Source organism: Nicotiana attenuata, chromosome 1 (assembly GCF_001879085.1).
Source record: "Nicotiana attenuata strain UT chromosome 1, NIATTr2, whole genome shotgun sequence".
Classification (NCBI taxonomy): Eukaryota; Viridiplantae; Streptophyta; class Magnoliopsida; order Solanales; family Solanaceae; genus Nicotiana; species Nicotiana attenuata.
Window position 1 is genome coordinate 32,383,868 of NC_031989.1, and position 21,123 is coordinate 32,404,990.

The window sequence follows — 21,123 nt, forward strand, 5'->3', positions numbered from 1 at the left end:
TTCCATTCCCAGACTCCATCTGTGAGAATATACTGGGTTTGTTGTTGTTGCCCGAATACGTTCTCAAAAATATATTACTGCTAAACAAAGTTTTGCAATGGTAGCTTCAAATTATGAAAGTGAATATCCAAGGGCCACGAGCTTTTAGAGGCCAAGACAAGTGGTTTAATTCTAAACGGCTTAGCGTTGGTAAAATGGCCGTTCAATACTACCGGTATAGTCTTTACCATAATTAAGCTTTTTCCAATTTTAGCCCGCGCAAGAAACTACTTATATTTGGTAGCCAAAAGTGTTTAAGTTTGTATAATTTTTGTATATAACATATAGAATATGTATATATACAAAAAGTATATATTTTTTCTTCTATTATTTTGAGAGCGGCTATATAGTGTTATTTTTTCTAATTAATTAATTATTCATTGGTGCTTGTTAAGTCTTACTGCAACTCAAACCTAGTATTTTCTTCACTTCTCAACCCAAAACAGGACTTTCAAAGGTAGATTTTAATTTAATTGTGTAATAATGTCCGGAGAATAAAGAAGGAAAATGAAGCTTAAAATGTCCTCTACCTATGAGCATTGGTTACCTATTTATTGAGGTGAGCTACTCATTGTTCTTTTACATTTTCAGAAAATTTCCAGTTAGTTTTATGAAATAGAGTTATATTCATGTATTTTAGCATAATCCATAAAATAAAAATAAAAAATTAAAAGGATTCTTCTTCCATAAAGTTGCTAAATGTTTATAGTTGATTCAAACCATTACTTACTCAACAACAAGAAGATTTTCATTTAGCAGTGACAAGACCACACTTCTGGAGACGTAGGGGTCACTTATTATTAAAATGATTCGAGAGTTCAACCACACTTCACTAACATTAAATATTTTTACCATACGTAATTTTTTTCCATACTCCTTTGATTTTTTGAAATAAAAAGGGAAGAAACACTGCAACGAACACCATAGCCACCAAATAGAGTTGGCTCAATCTAGTCTAACCCAACCCACGCGGGCTTTAAATAAGCTCCAAAATTTTAACCCAACCCTATGCTGAGTTAGACCGATCCAACGGGCCAAGTCCATATTGACAGCTCTACCCGTAAATTTAGAAGTGTCCCAAAGTTTACTTGTCATGGACATTTGCCCATATTGCAAGGCGTCACCATTTTGATTGATCGGCTGCCATGTTATTAGGATTTCTATTCAAGAACGCTTAGTATCTTAACGGTGTTAAAAAGAGGAAGAGAAATCCAAGGTTAAAATTACACCAGTTAAGATTAGAAGTTTTGTAGAAAATTGATATGCAGTAGCTAGCTTTGACTCTTCTCATACCACTCAGGTGATATCTAATTTGGAGCTAGCAAACAAATTTCATGTTGTTATACAATGAATAGTAGAGATAAAAATCAGGTCGTGGAATGAGCTGAAGGCAAGAGCTGATCTTGGTTTTTCTTCATTGTTTACCTTTTCCCCTACCAAAATGTCCATGATCTTAAGCTAACTGATTCAACATGAGTATGCAGCTGGAGAATTTCTTCTCCAACACCATTCAATTTATCGTTGAAGTTCCGGACAGACGAAGGCCATACATCACATGATCTTGATGTAGTCATAGTAGTAGATGCATTATCTACCAAATATGGTAGTATGTTGTTCTTCATTTCACTAGTAGATATTTCAAGATGATTACCAGATACATTCAAGAACTTCACTTTTCCAGCTTCATCCAAGATTTTCAGACCAATCCAATCTTCTGTATAGAGCTTTGTCTACATACATAATCATACAAAATAATATCAGGAAATATCTCTTAGAACATCAAGGACATAAAGGCTCTACTGGTTTTTTAAACAAAAACTATTAATTGAACAAGAAATAAGAAAATACTTCAATCGATAACTTCCAACTTATTCAAAATAAAGAAAGGGCAACCTGGTGCACTAAGCTCCCGCTATGTGCGATATCCGGGGAAGGGCCGGACCACAAGGGTCTATTGTACGCAACCTTACTCTGCATTTCTGCAGGCTGGTTCCACGGCTCAAACCCGTGACCTCCTGGTCACATGACAACAACTTTACTAGTTACGCCAAGGCTCCCCTCTGAAAAGATGAAACTTTGATTGATTTTACAATCAAGATAAGAAACTCCTAAAAAAATGAAACTTTGATTGATTTTATATCAGAAAAAAAAAAAGTGAAACATCTCTCTCATATTCCTAAAAGAAAGTCACATATTAGTACCTCATTAGCAGGCAAAACAGTGCTCCAGGAACCATCAGGATAATACCCAAACCATGAGGTTTGCTTTGGTACCAAAATTTGATCTTTCTCAAACTGATAAGGATAAAAAGAAGTAAAAGATTATGAGCCTCTTTGATCTTCCAGATTAACACTTTTTGATGCATGGACAAGATTTAGATGAAGAGTTAAAAGGCGATATCATTGTGTTGCAGATAAGAAGAGAATTCCCTGCTCACCATAATAAGTACTAAATTTTCCAAGCTTGCAAACCGTTTCTTGAAAGTAGAATTTCCATGTACCTCATTGTTAACTACTGGTAAGAACTTACATCCTTTTCTGTAGTCAGCTATGTCCTGGAATGATCAAATAGGATAGAATGATATATTTGAGAGAGGATAATTTAATAGTGTTTTAGACAATAAACAAGAACTTTTTATGATCACATAACTTACTGTTGGGATTTTAATGTAACCTGCAGGAGCAAGATGTTGCTGCAATTGCATTAAAAGACACCATTTAATTGATATGAAATCAACTCCAGAAAAGGAAGGAAATGGAAAAAGAAAAGAACAAAAAAGATGAGATAAAGGGACTGCATAGTAGTAGTATATCAAAGAAAAAATCAGACCTGTACAAAATTGCTGTAAATTGCTAACTTGAGCAAAGAATCAGCTAGAATGCACAATAAACCTGACTGCTAAAAGAGGGAAGAATAAACACTAGTATTATTATCTTTCCACCAAAACATAACCAAAGAAGCAGTTAAAGATTGCTAGTTTATGGGATCAAAGAGCACATACACCACAGAAGGGAACAGAAGCTATCCCAGCATGAGGACCAGCCAAAGATATAAGATTTTTCACCTGTTACATATATCAGGAGACTATGAATATTCGAATAATATTAAATATACAAATATACATTGGCAAAGGGAACAACAAAACATAAACCAAATATATATATATATATATATATATATATGTCTTGAATATATGAGTTGTAGTTTCCATCTTTTCATTGGTTTCCTATGGTGTGTGCACTTTCCTCTTCTTTTATTTTTAAAAGGGGAGGCGGACCCAGGATTTTTACACGACGGGGGCACAATATTCTACTCAACCAGTGACCCCTAAAGGCTTTTAGTGATCAGGGTGCCAAGTGCTTTAAATTAACTATTTCAAGGTATATCCATGTACATATACCAGATTTTTGCTGAAGTTTACGGGGTCCAGTGACCCCTCACTATAACATATAGGTCCGCCTCGGGGGGGGGATTCTTTGGGAAGCTGTATAAAGAAACTTCCATTTTAGTTGATATAATACATGAAGAAGATTTTTTGAAAGAAAATGCTAGATCAAAGATTTTAACTTACAGGAGGTCCGTCACTACAGAGCTCAACAAGCCCTCTGCCAACCATGTTTCCCTAATAAAATGAAGAGAGGAGTCACAAAACCAAAAGAAATGGACACAAACAACGCTACCATGAAAAGGGTTCTATAGGATTATCAAAAAAGGAGATCAAATTATGCATGGAAATTCTAAGCACTCTTCATTGTAATACATATAATGCTGCTGCCATTTCCAGCAATCTTATTAATTGAGACAAATGTGCTGCAGTTTTTGGTGAGTCTGAGCATCTGAGTTTGTCAATGTGAAATTGATAGTTTATGTAGAAACAGAAAGAATATTTTTTTTATATGATTTAAACCTGAGATAGCTAGACTCTTATCAAACTCCAACAGCTTCGTTCCTTCTACAATATTTAGTATCAAAGTTCAAGCTAAAAAGCAGTTGCCCCACGGCTTTGCAACAAGATTTTGAAAATAGACAGCATAAAAGTTAAGACATCTTTCACAATTAAGTTCTCAATGCTGAAGAGTGACTTGGTCTGCTAAGAGGGAAAGATGTGAAAATCTATGTGAAGTAAAAGAGGAAAGGTCGACAACTGCTACAAAGAACCTAACAGAACTTTTTATACATTTGGTTACAACAACAGTGGGCTACTGACCATGTCTAAATGAAATACCATGGAGCTGATTGTGGAAACAACGATCTTGTCCCGAGTTAATGGAAATTGGTTTTAGTTGCAACAAGATTATAAGAACTAAAAAATGAAATAAAAGGTGAACATTACAGTTGACTATTATATATTGTTGATTCAGGACATATTCTTTGAGGATTGGAAATGAATATTTCAGGGTGCAGAAGTTCTCTACCTGGGAGAGACCGATTATGTGGTAACCCTCACTAAGCTCATCTATTTCCTTCACCTATATATAAGTTGAAAAAGGAATAATGAGACTGAAAAAATTGGAATTAGATGAGTTAAAAAAACAGTATAAACTACTTGTCTACCTTATCACAGGCAATGTCTACCTACAAAGGAAAAATAAGAAGCATATTAATCATCATTAATTCTTTAATTATCCAAGATGATGAATCAGAGGAAAGCAGAGTCAGGTTGATGAACAGAAGTCACCTGCTTGGTAAAAGGCATAAACCAGGAGTCCCACGCTCCGTTACCTATTTCTCTGCGCAAACAGAAAAAATTCAGAGATTACCCTTGGAGTTTATTTAGTGTTAAGTTGAAAATTAAAGGCAAAATCATCATTTATAACAAGTTGATAGTAGAGTATGTTGACATAGTGATAATGTTAATGCTTACATGCAATATCCTGTAGAGCCAGACCAGTTGCTTAGAAGCTCAGTGAAATAGCTGACTCCTTCATTGCTGCATTTATCTGATATTCCTGATATATAAACATAGCTTATCTCAAGATATTTACACAATGTAGGATCCCATAATTTTGGGCAATAAATAATTGTTGTTCCTATTATATATGCTTTAAGAAGAAAGTGAGGTGACTGCTAAATGTTCCTATGGAAACAAAGGCACATAGAAGTAATTTTGTAATCCATATCAACACAACACCAGTAAACCTTTTCTACTCTTGTTGACTCTTTTACATTTATATGCTCTTAAGTTCAATTATACAAAAGTTTGGATGGTTTATTCAGGCTTTTATATAAAAGGGAAACAACATTTTCTCAAACTATGTCTAGAACAGAACGAAGGGTAGCCTTGGCGTAGATGGTAAAGTTGCTGCCATATGACCAGGAGGTCACGAGTTGAGCCGTGGAAACAACCTCTCTGCAGAAATACATGGCAAGGTTGCGTAGGATAGAGCCTTGTGGTCCGGCCCTTCCCCGAACCCATCGCATAGCGGGAGCTTAGTGCACCGGCCTGCTCTTTTATGTATAGAACAGAAATATTTCCCCTTCCAAGAGAAGCTGAGAGGCAATTAATCACTACAAATGAGCACAATACTCAAGCTATATAGTAGTAATTAATCATCTGTAGCTAACACCTTATTTTCAAGATTATTCAACAAAATGAGCAGTCCCACAAAACAACATTACACATAGTAGGGAAATATAAAAGAAGAGAACTTTACTTTACCATGAAAGACAACAAAAGGAAGAGAATAAGTATTGATTGACTGAAGGGTCAATATGACAATAAATATCAACATGAAGTTCATTGGAAAAGACCCAACAACTTTATAATATGTTCTTGTTTTAAAAGGGGAATATATATATATATATATAAATCTTGGATTCACTGGCTTACTACTTGTTCCAAGAACTGACACCAAACTCAAATTAGTGTCAAGAAAAAACGTGGGAAGAGAAGATTAGATGAAGTAAGAAAAAAAAAAAAGAGTTTGTTTGGTAGAAGTAGAACATAAGTGCGAACTAGTAGGAGAAATAGGATAGAGTCATGGTAGTTGACCATAACTAAACGCAAGTCACGTGGCAAAAGATTATATTAACGTATTAATTCCAAGTTTTGGACGGGTGTGGCTTCAACTTTGAACTATTTCTACTTTGCCCCCTTGAGTATGAAATTGGAACACTTAAGCATCATCAAAATATAATCTTAATCTCCATTGATACAACTTATTAACCGATTAAAAATGTTATTTCAAGCATTTCATTTTAAGAAAAGAACATCATGAGTCCATTGTGGATTATACCCTCACACTTAGTTAACGTGTCTTGCAAGGACACTTGACTGTGTGAGTTTTATTTTTGCTCTTATCAAATACTCTAAAAGAAAAAAGAGATTGAACGAGGAAACACTCTATGTGTAAATGATCAAATGAAATAGAAATTTGTAGTGGTGATAATTGATTAATGAGAGCCATGGAAGCAACCACTAATGCTTGTATTAGGGTAGGCTGCCTACATCACATCCTTTGGGGTGCGGCGCTTCCTCGAACCCTGCGTGAATGCGAGATGCTTTATTTAATAAGAGTCCTCCTTCATAATCTTTAGTTAGTAGAATTAAATTACAAATAAGTACCAATCTGTGGTGAGATTCTTACTAATAACACAAGAAATATATTAGGATAACCACCATGACTCAAAATAAACAGCTAAACCTATTCTTATTCAAATAACATACATATAAAATCTGATAGTTAGACAAGTTGAAGGGAGCCATCAATACATACTAACAGTGGCGTACGCAGAAATTTTTGTAAGCGGTGTCACCATTTTAAACGTGAACAAATAAAAAAAATTACTGTAATAATATCATATTTAAAAAAACAATCAAGAAAAAGAAATAACACAACTTATAATGCAGCATCCTTCAATTTATAAAAGGGAAACTTACACAAATGTCCCAAATAAATCTCAACTTACCAACCTCTAGCCATTAGTCATAGACTTACCAAAACTAGCCAACAAAAATTGAAAAACCAAATAATAGGGTTCTTTCTCTCAAAGAATCACATGCAAAAATCACCTTCCATATTTTTAAGCGTGATTAGCAACATTAGATACAAGACGGAAAGGAAATTTCATGGACGGGGTAGCAAATAAGGTGATGAAATACAAAAATATATACAATATTCCAAAAATCTAAACAAAAAAGGAACTTTTTCAATGGGTATAGTTGAAATTCATTGAAAATATATAGATAAGTCAATATACAAAATTTGAGGAAGATTGGAGGTGATTTGGACTGGTTTTGTATCAAAATTCGTAATTAAATCGAGTTCAAAAAAGTCTTCTGCGACACATGTATCAAACATGTATCACGCATGTATCACACACACACGTATACATAGATATACATGTGATACACAATTGATACATATGTGATACACAAATGATACACACTGTGATACACATATCATTTTTTTTCATGTTCAGCTTTTATTTCGAATTTTCAATTCAAACCACCTCAAAACTTCACCAAATCATCCCAAAACTGAGATTCAAGCTCCTTAAGTTGTGCCCAATCTATTCTAATAACACCCACTAAAAACAAAGAAGAAATTTGATATTTTTTGCTACAAATAGCTAATTGGCTAATATTAATAATATTTTATCAATTGGCCAATTTTTATAATGAGCTACTTATAAATGGACATAGCTGGTAATTTTCCTTTATAAAATGTATTGTGCTAGTCAAGTAGTAACAAAAGTATTAAAACATAAAGCGAAGCTACACAAGTTCGAACTCACGACCTTACTTAGAAATCTTCAGGCCTCAACCAGATAAGCTAGACGCCTCTTTGTTACAAGTGGTGTCACTTAACCTATATTAGAGTTGTTCTTTTTTTTTTTTCATTTGAATTATATATAAATAATTAGTAAAGATTTTCGACGAAGCGGTGTCACGTGACACCGCTTGGGCTAAGGTAGATCCGCCCCTGCATACTAAAGGCTACGATGTGGTTAAGAAATAAAATTTTGCAAAATTAAAGAGGTTAACTCTACCTAACCATCAACAAAACGAATTCCAACCCTCTTAAATATCCTTTGAGTTATTTTTTTCTGTTAACCTCTGAATTTCAGTTTGATCTTTTTATACCACAAGTGCTTCAGCTGTCCTGTTGTTCCATTAATAGTTTATCTGCAACATGTTGTATTGGATGTATGAACGTGTTTCATGTGGGCATATGGGAGTATATTCTCCTTGGTTAGCAAATGTGTTTCACGGGAAAATATGTTAGTGGTCATATTTTTGTAGCATAGCATTGAGTTGTCACCCATCATCTGAGCTATTGTATAATAGATGCCAAGAAAGGTGGCCCCTTTTCATTTTGAGGTCTGTTCACATGTCAGGGTGGGCACTATCCTTGTCCCTTTTAACTTGGAAGAGTTTCTTGAATTTACCTTGTGGTTTACCACTGTATATGTTAATGCGCTATGTGTCACAAGCCTTAAGTGTGAGGAAATTCTCTTTCCCTCATAAATTTGTGAACTTTTTTGTATAATGAGACACTCCCTTATATTTGACTGGTCGTGGTAGGAATGGTTTGAAACCAGTTCATCTAATAAGGAGCATGCATTAATTCCTTATTCTGAGTATACATAAAATGTGCATGGTTTTAATTTATTGATTATCTCCAACTGTTATATGCATATCAAATGTGATGTTTCTTTTTACATTTGGCTGGTAAGAACTGTTGAATAACAGCTAAACAAACTTGTATACCAATTGAAAATTGTCATCGCGAAGCTTAAGAATCCAAAGTTCCAGGATGGTTTCTTTCAATTAGACGGTCTTCAGATGCTGCGTGTTGGAGGAGTATCTTTCTGGAAAGCTTAACTGACGCAAGAGCAACCAATGTAGCAGCAGGTACAAACAGCACGTCTGGAATGGATTTAATAAATTTGAGCTGAGGCACACCTTCACCGGCTCTCTTGGCTGCCATTGCTGCAGGCGGTGTTGCCAGCCCAATGATGAGCGAAGTCTGATCCAACCTGTTTAGTTTTATGTTCTTCTCCATGAACTCTAGGACCTTCTTCTTCTTGCCTTCTTCATCGAGTTGCTTCCAATCCTCAAAACACTCCTATATTAGATGCATTAGGAACCAGTTGTTTGTGTGTGTGTGTGCGAGCATATAGAGAGAGAGAAAGAGAGAGAGAGAGAGAGAGAGAGAGAGAGAGAGAGAGAGAGAGAGAGATAATGACCTTAATTTTGTCACTCGAAGGCACAATCCAGTGCTTACCAGGCAATGCACCATTCACAGTGCTGCGGAAAAAAGAAATTTCAGCGTTACCTAAGGATAATGGTTCTATAGTTTCATTTAGCTAAGAACAAACCAGTTGATGACAGTTAGTCGGACACCGAAATGATAATATATTTATAAATAAGGCCAATTGCATCTTCATTTTTCTTTGGTAGTTAAGGCTCGTTGTATCAACATAAGTTTATCTGAGTTTTGGACAAAGAATCTTACACGAACATGTCAAGAATTGCCAGATGGAACCCTTCAAAATCCGTGATATTTTTATTCACGAAAGACTCGTGAAATTTTCCCGTCACCTTACCTGTAAGCTGTGTCGGCAATCCTGTAGAGTTGAATGGTTATGGTTTACAAATGTCATTGCCTTCTGAACATAAAATGTACAAACGACAGCTATGCTCAAAGAAACTTGACTTGGGGGAATGAGGGGAAACCCAGAAAATACGAGGTGACGAATAGAGATGATTAGCAAAAGTATAAGTTTTAAAAGAAAGTGAAGATGATTGACCTTTTCCCATGAAGCTCATGATTAGACCCATCTTTGCCAATATGAACAAATAGATTCAATGAAAGTATATAAAGAACGAGAAAGAAAGACTAGGAATGGCTTGTTTGTCTGTCTAGGTGATGTGTGCAAGCAAAGAATCCAGTAACTACCTTTCCATTGGTTTGCTATATCTGATTCCTGACTTTCATCAAGATTTAGCTTGGACTTAAGCAGGAATCTACACGATGGACTCTCACATGATGCTCTAAATTTTGCCATGCAACAGTAATCCCAAAAGAGCCATATCTTGTGCCAGGGACAATTCTGATACCTAACCAACAACATTAAAGTTACAAACTTTCATCATGTGGGAGCTTATGGTGTAGATTCTTGACTTCTATCAAGCTTTAGCTTAAGCAGGAATCTACACGATGGACTCCCACATGACGCTCTGTCTTTATCATGCAACAGTAATTCCAAAAGAACCATACTTGTGCAGCGGACATTTCTGATTCCAAACCAACACTGACATTCAAGTACTGGTTTCCTCTTGATCTTCAGTCTGAGGCTCTTCTTATGGTTCACAACTTTAGTTTATAAATTACACTCTTAACAAAGAATCAGTTCAACACATTAGTAGCGCACCGTTTTCGGGAAGGTAAGGGTGTTTATCATGTCTCCTTAAAGGTTGTGGTCTTTGAGCCCATCTTGATTGTCGTGCATGTTATTCGTAACCTCAAGGCTGACATCTGAGATATGAGGGAAAACACCAGTATATACAAGCTGTGAAACACATGTAGTATTGGCAAGATAGTCGTCATTCAAAATTCAGCCAATCCAATATCATTACTATAAGGTGTATCCTGACCTCTCATGTACAACCGCAAATGCTCCAATAGAAGACGTATTTCCTCACACTGTGGATGTATCTTATCTCCAGCTAAAAATGCCCAAACCATACCATTAACTTCAATTGTACTGCAACCTGCCTCTTTTTTTGCCCCTTCTCTCCTCATCCACCCCTTAATTTCTTCAACATCACTCCACCTTTTGTCGGTGGCATACAAGTTCCTCAACATAATGTAGATTCCATCATTCCACGGTTCCATCTCAATTGCCTTTTTCTTGACCTTCTCAGCCCTTGTAACATCTTTGGCATAACCACACGCAAATAGAAAGGAACTCAATATTATTCCATTGACCTCATAAGGCATGGTTTCTATCAAGTTTTCGGCTTCCTCCAAACACCCTGACCTCCCCAAGAGATCAACCAGACAACCATAGTGCTCAATTTGAGGAGTAAGCCCATAATTCTCCATTGCTATAAACCATTTCTTGCCTTCCTCCACCAATCCACCATGGTTACAAGCTGACAAAACACCAAGCATAGTAATCTCATTTGGTTTGTATCCTTTACTCTTCATCTCCTCAAACACCTCCAACGCTTCTTTAGCAGATCCATTCACCGCCAGTCCATTAATTAAAGCATTCCAATTTGATGTTTCTTTTACTTTTACCTCATCAAAAAATTCCCTGGCTTTTGCAATTTCCCCACACTTGCTATACATATCAACTAAAGCAGTACAAACATTTGAAGATCTATCTAATTTCTTCCTCTTCACATACTGGTGAACCCAGTTACCCAAATCTAAAGCACCCAAATCAGCAATAGCTGGTAGCACACTAACAACAGTAACATCATCCGGCTCCAATGTCGTCCCCGACTGCAACGCATGGAACAACTTCAAAGCCTCTTGCGGCTGTTTGTTTTGACAGTATCCACCAATCATTGCATTCCAAGAGAACAAATTCCTCTCCGGCATTGCATCAAATAACACCCTTGCTTCATTTATGTTACCATTACTGCAGTACCCGTCGATCATACTAGTCCAAGAAATCACATTTCTCTCCGGCATTGCCTCAAACAATGTATTTGCTGACACCATATCTGCTTTCTTCACGTAAGCATCAATCATCACATTGAATGCAGCTACATCTTTCTCAGGTATTGCATCAAAAAGTCCTTCAGCAATACCAATACAACCAAACTTCAAATAACCGCCAATTAAAGCTGTCCACGAGACTGAACTTCTCTCAAGCATTTCATCGAATAACTTCCTAGCAAAACCCATTTCACCAAACTTCCCATACATATCGACCAAGGAAGTCGCCACAAACAAATTCGACACAAACCCACATTTCAACACATGATTATGAACTTCCAAGCCTTCCCACAACACTAATCTTGCACCACAACACTTGGAAAGGCTAGAAAACGTGTAGTTGTCCGGTTCAAAACTAGTGTGTCTTAGTAAATCTCTATACAGAAGTGTTGATTCGGCGAATTGGCCAACTCCCATGTGGGACTTTATCATGGTGTTACTGAGGAAAGTGTCGTCCTTTTGGGGACTTGTGTCGAACACGCGGCGTCCATGGCTGATTCCAGCTACTGGGTCGCTGACGGAGAAGCTGGAAATGAGCTTGGTGAGGAGATTGACGTTACTATCAACGGCGTTTCGAAGCATTATGGCGTGAATACGGAGAAGGGTGGCTTTGGAGTTCCTTTGTTGGAGCAAAGCATGACATTTTCTCTCTATTGGCCTCCAGAGCCAGTGGGTGTTTCTATTATTCATTGATTGGGTTTTGGGAGTTACATTTTTCGTCTTGATATAGTATTTAATTTAGAAAATATAACTTTGTTATCAAAGCTTAAACATATAGAAAAAAGAACACTTAAAATTCCTTTTGTCCGGCATTCTCATTTACCACTAGATCACACCCTTCAATACAATTCATTAATGCCTACTCATTGACCCCGAAATCGGGAGGGAGGGGGGAGGGAGGGCTAGCATACACCTTACGAGAAGCACGAGGGTTAAAATCACTTTTCGCAAAACTCAACCCAAACACGTAATTATTTTTTGGAAACCAATCTTAGAAAACGAGTTCTTCTAGAGCCGTCAAAATGGGCTTAGCCCATGAGGCCAGCCCAATCCAGCCCGCTACTAGGGTAGGGTTGGGCTAAGATATTTTAAGCCCATTTCACAACTGAGGCTAAGAAGCCCGACCCAAGTTAGCACGCGGCCCTTGAGGCTTGACTGAGGCTGGGCCGACGCTGGCCCGCGGGCCAATAATTTATTTAATTCAAATCTTAAATTAAGAAAAAGGAAGTAAAGATTTAGAATGGGCTAAAGACTTAAGTCGTGCACCCTAATCATAAACTTTTCTTCCTCAATAGTCAACATACTAACGCAACTCTCTGCCTCCTTCCCCTCAATCCTCAACTTTTTATCGCTACATCTCTCTTGATCTTCGGCATCGACGACTTACTACAAGGTAATTAGTTTTTTTTTCTTGAGTTTACTAATCTTTCTATCTTACATATAAATAAGTTTAATATTTGGACTATTCAATCCATTATGTACATGACTAATGATCTGTTTGCTTTATATTTTATTCCCATGCATACGTATTTCTCCATTTTACTTTGGGTTTATGTCTATTCTGTATGCATCTGTATATGTACATGGATCTTATTTAGGCTTTTGTTTTTGTTTATTTACTATATTTTGACGGCTTTAGATGTATGTGTTGATTTGTGTTAGGTCAATTAATTAACCATTTGAAAATAAAATTATCTTATAAAAAAAGACTAAAAATAAAGGATTGGCCCGTCCTAGCCCGCGGCCCTCTTAGGGCTGGGTTGGGCTGGCCATTTTAAGGCCCTTTTGCATGAAGAGCCAGCCCGTCCTAGCCCATCAACTTTCGTGGCCCGCGAGGGCTGGGCCGGCCCATTTTGACAGCTCTAGATAGGACACTATCTCAGAATATTTGAAACACAAATTTTTTTGGATAGGACACTATCTCAGAATATTTGAAACACAAATATTTGTCCTTCTTTATCCACCCCCAACCCCCCAAAGAAAAAGGCACCATCACAAAGGTTGTTTTTTTATTAAAAAAAAACGAAACGAAAAGGTATGAAATATATACAAAGAAACATGATAAAATTCATGAACTGCAACATTCATATACGAATATATATATATATGACAATCACGGAGCAAAAAAGCCATAATCATATTGATGCCTTAGATTAGTTGCAGGACGTTGACAACATTTTAGTACAAGCATTTCATCAGGAACAAACACTCAACTCACATCCAAATGCTCCATGATTTCAAAGTGTATCTGGAGTTCAGGGAGCCTATTACCAAAATATAATCTTTCACGTATATACAATTTCCCCATATTCTTCCGAGTTGCTCCTCTGAGCAGCCTAAAAAACTCATCCTTCTCCTTCCGGATCCAAATCCTGCGGCCATCACACCACTGTCTAGGAGTTCCATGAAGGAAAAACCGAATTCCAGGGGCTCCTTGCACGAGGCGCTCAGAAATTTTATCAATGACATCTTCGTTGGTTATATATGCTCCCTGTGTGTTTAGACCAACATCTACGTAATGGAATTCAGCTATGCTATTTAAGAAGCTATCCTTAGAATTTGGAATGATCTGATCTTGTTGCAGGGAGGCAAATCCCCCATTTGTCACATTCTTATTTGCTAGCGATACATCTTCAGTGAACTGGACTGGTGCAAAACCAAGCTCAGTAACCAGCTGGTTGAGTACAGTACCACCCTTACTAAATCCAAGTAGTATTGTTCTTGGTGTACTTGAAGTTGATGTAGAAACTTCAGCTTGATAGGGCTCTTTTTGCTTCCCTGAAATGACATTTTTTGCCTGCCAAGGCAGTAGAGTAAATTGTTTAACAACTGGAAATATGCAAAAACATTGCATGTGATGTAAAAATGTGCAAGAAGAAGTACTAATCGCTGTATACGGCGGAATCGGAGGGTCCAATTTCTGGTCATTAAGGCACTTCGGAAGATCACCTCGAAGGCCCAAGGTCGCGAAACCGGTTCGAAGGCTCGAGGCCGTGGTCGAGCATCTCTCCTCGAGGGTCGACGATACTCGACCCCATGATAGCATTAACCATGATAAGTTATAAAAATGGAAGGTTCCCAAGGCGCACGGCTAAGACTGACAGACCCTAGCTGGTCTACTTTGAACCCGAATCAGGATGTCGTATCTAGTTGTCCCATCCGACATCTTTACAATTAATGCCTTCTGTACTATATAGGGACTCCCCTCCTATATAAAGGGGGTCCTGGTCATTTTTGCAAGGTCTGATGCTCCAATTACTCCACATGAAATATAGAAGAACATACTCTTTTCTCTCTAACATACTATCTCGATATTGTTGTCCTTGTTTATTATCTTCATACTTGTTCTTCATTTATTGCTTATCATTGGCCATAAAGGGCCTTCACTATTTTGTTTTATAACTGTTAGCCCTTCCCCGATTACCCTTAATAGCTCGAGCCCGAGCCCAGGAATCGACCTCGAGGCCCAGTATCGGTCAGTCCGAGGCCCCGATTGGCTAGTTCATCGGTTTGATTATAACTCTATTTCAGCTCGCATTTCGTCTCTAAACTTCATACATATAGCATCATATGCTTAAACAACTAGCATAATAGATCACGTATTTTTAGAGTCCCATCAACAAATTTAATTGTTATTACCATTTTCACGGTAAACAATTGCCCTCTTTAAAGAGGCAATATATCACTTTCATTCCTAATATTCTGCATATGGACAAGCCAAACAAGGTCAAATTAAAGAAACACATAAATGGAACAAGAATATTCACAAGCCACCAGAGAAGCAAGTTATAGCCTTAATGTAAGCTGTATAAGAAGAATAGCAAAAAGCAATTGGTGATTCATCACTTCTTGCGAGAATTAACAGAATCAATATACTTTGTATAAATGGAAAAGTACTTTCTCCTATGTTTCTGTAAGAGGTGATTCAATGGACCATACGACCTCCACAACCATCTCTTGTCTTCCCACGAACATGTTTAGTGCGAGTTCTAGCCTAAAGAGCTCAAAAGACTTCTTCTTACACTAGATGGTTGCACTAAATGGTCAAAACCTTCACTTTGGTCCGGGGTTTATTTAGGTTTTCGATTGAAAATTAGAGTAATATTTACCTAAAATACAGAGCCGAGATGGACATACATGTGACTACAAGAAACTGCAAGAGGAGGGCATCTCCGGCCAAAAAGACTTAAAATCACATTCCAAAACTCCAACGAGGATTATCACCTTAAGTTTTCTCTTTAATACTGACTTAACAAAAAAAGGTGGTACATTGTGATTACTGAAAGCAAGTCAAGTACTTGGAGCAATAGATAATTACCTCTTTCAGGCAATTCCACAAAAGCAAGACAATGGAGGAAGAAGCAGGGAACCCATCTGCATCATAAGATTTGGGCTCTCCATATTCATTGACAGAAGGGATGAAGTCCTTATAAACCGCAAAAGGCCCATTAAAAACTGGTGCCTCAACAACCCAAGCATTGATAGAATTCCCAAATTTTGAAACCAAGATTTCAGCTACCTTCTGCAGGTCAGATAGCCTCTCAATCACTTGATTTCCTGTCCCTTCAACCTTATCTCCATTGAAAAAAATGGCATTTGCAGCGGGTACCTATCTTTCATACAAAATGCAAGGTATTAAGAACCGATCATTCCATTAAAAACAATATAGAAAGCAACTTTATTGCTATCCAAGCAGTAAATGGTCAAAATATCCATCACTTCAATACAGGATATCAAAGTTTCCTTTTCAGTATCTACATAACTCCACCTATGTGAACCTTGCTACATATAAACAACCCCAACTTATTTGGAATTAAGGCGCGGTTGATTGATGGATTGATCCATATAGGTACATTGTCAAAATGTCAGTTCTTAATATAAAAAAGAATAAGAAGAGTATTTGATTGGGAGGTGGGGTGTTTGATTAATTAAAACTTTCTGCAGGGTCTAGGGTTTGTTAAGAACTTACAGAGAGTGATTTAGTAGAAGCGGAAAGGCAAAGAGAAGCTGCAACTCGATAATATCTACTGCTATTAGCGTACAAGGGCACCTTCAAAATTCCTGTCCAACGATCCATGGGAAAAACCTGAGCTACAAATTTTTAGGTCATGCTAATCGATTGAATTGCTGACGGAGAATTCGTTAATAGTGGTAAAGGAATCTGAATCTGCAGTTTGCAGTGTTGGTCTGGTCGAGAACCCTCGAGTTTGGGTCGAGGAAGATTCGACATATGGCAGCAAAATCTTGGAAGAATGTGGGACTAAAATTGATGATTTGAAACATAGAGGTCCTCTTTAAAATAATTTATAAAGTCTAATTATGACCATTTTTTTTAAATACTATAAAGTCTAACTACATTAATTTGCATTCCAATTGTTTTTCTTAATTACTACATTAGATTAATATCACTTGTCCTTTAAGATTTTTTGCATACTGTCACGTAATGCTGTATGGTGGGCCGGGCTGGGACCGGGACCGGATAGGGCCCGCGGTCTTAACGGGCTAAACGGTCCTGGTGGGCCGGTCCCCAATGGTGCAGGAGGCCCGTCGCGGGCCGGTTCTCTTCTATAAGCCCACGAGCCCGGGACCGGCAGGCGGGCCTGGGCCGGTTCAACCGGGCCTAACGGGCTCCAACGACTATTTTTAAAAAAAAAAGACCAACGGTCAGATTTTTAAAATCTAGCCGTTGGCCTTCATAATTTATCCGTTGGCCACTTTAAAAAATAGTCATTTGGCCCCCAAACTTTATTTTAACCCCAAACTTTATATAATTACACTTTTTTCCAATTCTCAACTATAAATACCCCCTCATTCTTTCATTTTTACTCACCAATTCATCAATCTCTCTCAATCTATATCTAATTTCTCTTCTATAATTGCTTATTTTATTATTGCAATTTCGTGAAAAATTGTGAAGTTGGTGAATTGAAGTATTCAAGTCTTCAACGATTTTCAATTTTCAAGAAGTTGTTCGGCAATTCAGTAAACTCGTTCCAACTCTTAAGTTTTAAGAATATATTTTTGTGTGTTTAGTTTGCATAACTGTAATTAATATGGCATTTTCTTTGAAAAAAATATTTGGTGGTAAGGGAAAAGCTAAAATTGGTGAAAGTAGTCTCCAACCTACTACCCTTCTCCCGGCTCCCCCGACCCAGACCTGTTACCCGTCCTGCTGCTCCTATTATTCTTGATAGTGATAACCCTTGTTTTCAATTTTCCGATAGTGAATTTTGCCATAATGTTGCACCAGGTGAACAATTAAATGAAGAAGTTATGAATGCTCTTTATCCTAATCAAACTATCTTAGAAAATGATGAGGAAAATGAGGATGTAGATGAAACCCAACCGGATTTAGATGATACACCTACTAGTCCTGTTAATAACCCAACTGATGCCCCGCCCGACCCACCTGTAGAAACCCCTACTTTTAATAGACAACCTTCTAAACGCCTAGAAACATCAATAGTTTGGAATTTTTTTACTCAAGTAAGAGAACAAAATAAGGCTAAGTGTAAAACTTGTGGAAAATTGCTGGCGCATAAATATACTGGAGACCGTAGCGGTACGGGTAGTTTGGCTAGGCACATACAAACACACCCTAGAGATAAAGTTAAATATTTACAAATGAAAGCGCAGCAAGAGGGGACAAGTGTAGATACTGCGGTTAACCCTAGTACAGGTTCAAATCTAGTTCAACCAGGAATTAACACTGTGACCGGTGGTATTTTATATTACGATCCTAATAAAGATCGTGAAGAATTAGCAAAGATGGTTACCGTTATGTGCTTACCCTATACTTTTCCTTCTAACCCTAATTTTGTGCGTTATATTAGAAAAGTTTTTAATCCTACTTATAAAGGTTGGCCTCGCGCAACAGTTAAGAGCGATATTTATAAATATAAACATGAATATGAACAATATTTGCGGTATTTATTTACTCATATAACTAATCGAATTTCTATTACTACTGATATTGGTAGAAGTAATAATGACTGTGATTATCTAACTGTTACAAGTCATTGGATAGATGAGGAGTGGATAATGCAAAAACCCATTATTGCTTATAGAATAATTAATTCACGTCACACAGGTAAGTTTATTGCTAACACTGTTGCAGATATTTGTAGATATTTTTGCATTAGAGATAAAATAATGGCAATTTCTATGGATAATGCTTCTAGTAACACTAGTGCTATAGGCATACTTACAACAGCACTAAATCCTGCATTTAGTAATTGTTTCCATGTGAGATGTATTTGTCATATTTACCATTTAATCGTCGGTGATGGTATGAGCATTTTAAATTTAGAAATTGAAAAGGTTAGAATGGCTCTTAATTGGCTTTTTTATTCAAACCGTAGAAGTAGACTTAGAGAGTATTTTAAAAAATGTGATGAATTTGGCCTTAGAGAAAGAAAGGTTCCTAAACCTTGTCCAACTAGATGGAATTATATGTACGAAAGTTTATTAGTTGCATATGAATATAGAAACCCAATTAATGCAACGTTTAATGCTCGTGTTGGTGGTGAGGATGACGATGAAATCCTTACAAATCAAGATTGGACGAATGTTAAAATTCTTATAGATTTTTTAGAACATTTTCAAATTGCTAATAATGCATTTTCTGGGCAATATTATCCTACTATTTTAAATTGTTTAGTTTATATTGCAGCACTATGTGATTTGTTTGTTGAATTATCGGAGGGTGGGGAAATTTATAAACTTGCTATAAATGCAATGAAAGAAAAGTTTAAAAAATATTTTTTCCCTATCCCCCCTATTTATAGTGTTGCTGCAATGTTAAATCCTACAATGAAATTAGGAGGTCCTCACTTTTGGTACTCAAATATTTAAAAGGCTTTAGATCTTTCAGTTGAGGAATTTTCTACACTTGCAGAGGCAAAAGCCTCAATTAAAATAAATGCTCAAACAATTTAAAAAGCTTATCAACTTGCGTTAGATCATGCTAGGCCAAATGTTCCAACCCCTACTTCGTCTAGTTCACAATCATCTAAAAGAGCTGCGGGCCTAAAAGCACTTAAATCTTGGACGGAGTTTAGGGGTTCTCAAGGTGATAATTTTGATGAGACTTCACATCTAAATGAGCTTCAAGTTTATTTGTCGCAGGGACTTGAAAAGGAGAATCCAGACGGCACCTTTGATCTTTTGGAATGGTGGAAGGCAAGGGAAAAATATTTTCCGGTTCTAGCAAGGATGACTCGGGATATTTTATCTATTCAAGCTTCAATAGTTGCATCAGAGAGCGCTTTCAGTCAAGCAAGACTTCAAATAGGCGATCATAGAGCGTCTATGAGGGAGAGCTTGGAAAAATCAGTACTATCCAGAGATTGGATCCGCTCGGAAAGAAGAAAGTTTGGACTTGCAGAATCACAACCGGAAATAGACGAAGCTTATGAAGAAATGATAGCGGAACTTGCGGAGGATGCTGCTTCGCCCGGAAGCGGTGATGAACAAGCTTCTTTTCCGCCACCACCAACGGAACCTCCTCCAAACCTTGAAGGATTTATGAGATTTGTTAGAGATACAATGTAGATTATGGTGTAACTTGTACTTTGGCATATCTTCTTTAGTTTTTTTTCCTTTTAATGGTGGTATTAGTACCTTGTTGTGCTCATTCCATTGGGGGGAAGAAGACTAAGAAAGATATGCCATTTTTGGTAATAAAAATTCTAAGACATGCCCTTGAATATCTCTTTGCAATATTTTTTTGTCTTTAACTTGCAATTATTTATAAGCTATAAAGGGAATATATATACATAACATACAATATATACTACAAGAAAATATATAAGGGAATATATATACATAACATACAATATATACTACAAGAAAATATATAAGGGAATATATATACATAACATACAATATATACTACAAGAAAATATATAAGGGAATATATATACATAACATACAATATATACTACAAAAAAATATATAAGGAAATATATATACATAACATACAATATATACTACAAGAAAATATATAAGGGAATATATATACATAACATACAATATATACTACAAGAAAATATATAAGGGAATATATATACATAACATACAATATATACTACAAAAAAATATATAAGGAAATATATATACATAACATATTATATATAGTATACTATACTAGTATACTATACTAGTATGCTATACTAGTATACTATATATATTATATTTACATGAAGAAGTAGTACTATATATACTACAAAACAAGATTTTTCAAAATGAAGGCCCCACCCCCAATGACCACCAACGGTCATATTGCACAAATAGCCGTTTCTTTTTCCAATTTACAAAACTAACCTTCTCTAACACTATAAGTACCCCCCTCCCTCTTCTTCATTTCAATACTCAATACTCATTTCTCAATCTAAATTTCTCTCAA

The 21,123-nt window shown here is 36.6% G+C and overlaps 4 protein-coding genes across 7 annotated transcripts; all 4 read right to left on the bottom strand.

The window, feature by feature from the left end:
- On the bottom strand, window positions 1,231–6,022 carry LOC109224071 (palmitoyl-protein thioesterase 1-like). Of its 3 annotated transcripts, none has more exons than XM_019388628.1 (12): window positions 5,699–6,022; window positions 4,904–4,988; window positions 4,718–4,769; window positions 4,594–4,614; window positions 4,455–4,508; window positions 3,611–3,661; window positions 3,041–3,103; window positions 2,869–2,937; window positions 2,693–2,731; window positions 2,477–2,593; window positions 2,241–2,333; window positions 1,231–1,769 (listed from the first exon to the last, which is right to left on the bottom strand). In XM_019388628.1, exons 1-12 carry the CDS (start codon window positions 5,778–5,780, stop codon window positions 1,473–1,475), a joined length of 1,023 nt encoding a protein of 340 aa, XP_019244173.1. In that variant the 5' UTR covers window positions 5,781–6,022; the 3' UTR covers window positions 1,231–1,472. The 3 variants fall into 3 exon arrangements, with proteins under 3 accessions (XP_019244173.1, XP_019244182.1, XP_019244192.1); XM_019388637.1 differs by having other exon boundaries at window positions 2,869–2,934; window positions 5,699–6,021; XM_019388647.1 differs by lacking the exon at window positions 5,699–6,022 and adding an exon at window positions 5,386–5,673.
- Window positions 8,584–10,142, bottom strand: LOC109224090. Of its 2 annotated transcripts, none has more exons than XM_019388681.1 (4): window positions 9,796–9,933; window positions 9,501–9,612; window positions 9,232–9,292; window positions 8,584–9,110 (listed from the first exon to the last, which is right to left on the bottom strand). In XM_019388681.1, exons 1-4 carry the CDS (start codon window positions 9,824–9,826, stop codon window positions 8,778–8,780), a joined length of 537 nt encoding a protein of 178 aa, XP_019244226.1. In that variant the 5' UTR covers window positions 9,827–9,933; the 3' UTR covers window positions 8,584–8,777. The 2 variants fall into 2 exon arrangements, with proteins under 2 accessions (XP_019244226.1, XP_019244219.1); XM_019388674.1 differs by lacking the exon at window positions 9,796–9,933 and adding an exon at window positions 9,945–10,142 and having other exon boundaries at window positions 8,588–9,110.
- Window positions 10,461–12,529, bottom strand: LOC109224086 (pentatricopeptide repeat-containing protein At2g44880). The gene has a single exon (XM_019388659.1). It carries the CDS (start codon window positions 12,405–12,407, stop codon window positions 10,596–10,598), a length of 1,812 nt encoding a protein of 603 aa, XP_019244204.1. The 5' UTR covers window positions 12,408–12,529; the 3' UTR covers window positions 10,461–10,595.
- Window positions 13,785–16,980, bottom strand: LOC109224105. Its single transcript, XM_019388693.1, has 3 exons — window positions 16,687–16,980; window positions 16,036–16,326; window positions 13,785–14,514 (listed from the first exon to the last, which is right to left on the bottom strand). Exons 1-3 carry the CDS (start codon window positions 16,792–16,794, stop codon window positions 13,927–13,929), a joined length of 987 nt encoding a protein of 328 aa, XP_019244238.1. The 5' UTR covers window positions 16,795–16,980; the 3' UTR covers window positions 13,785–13,926.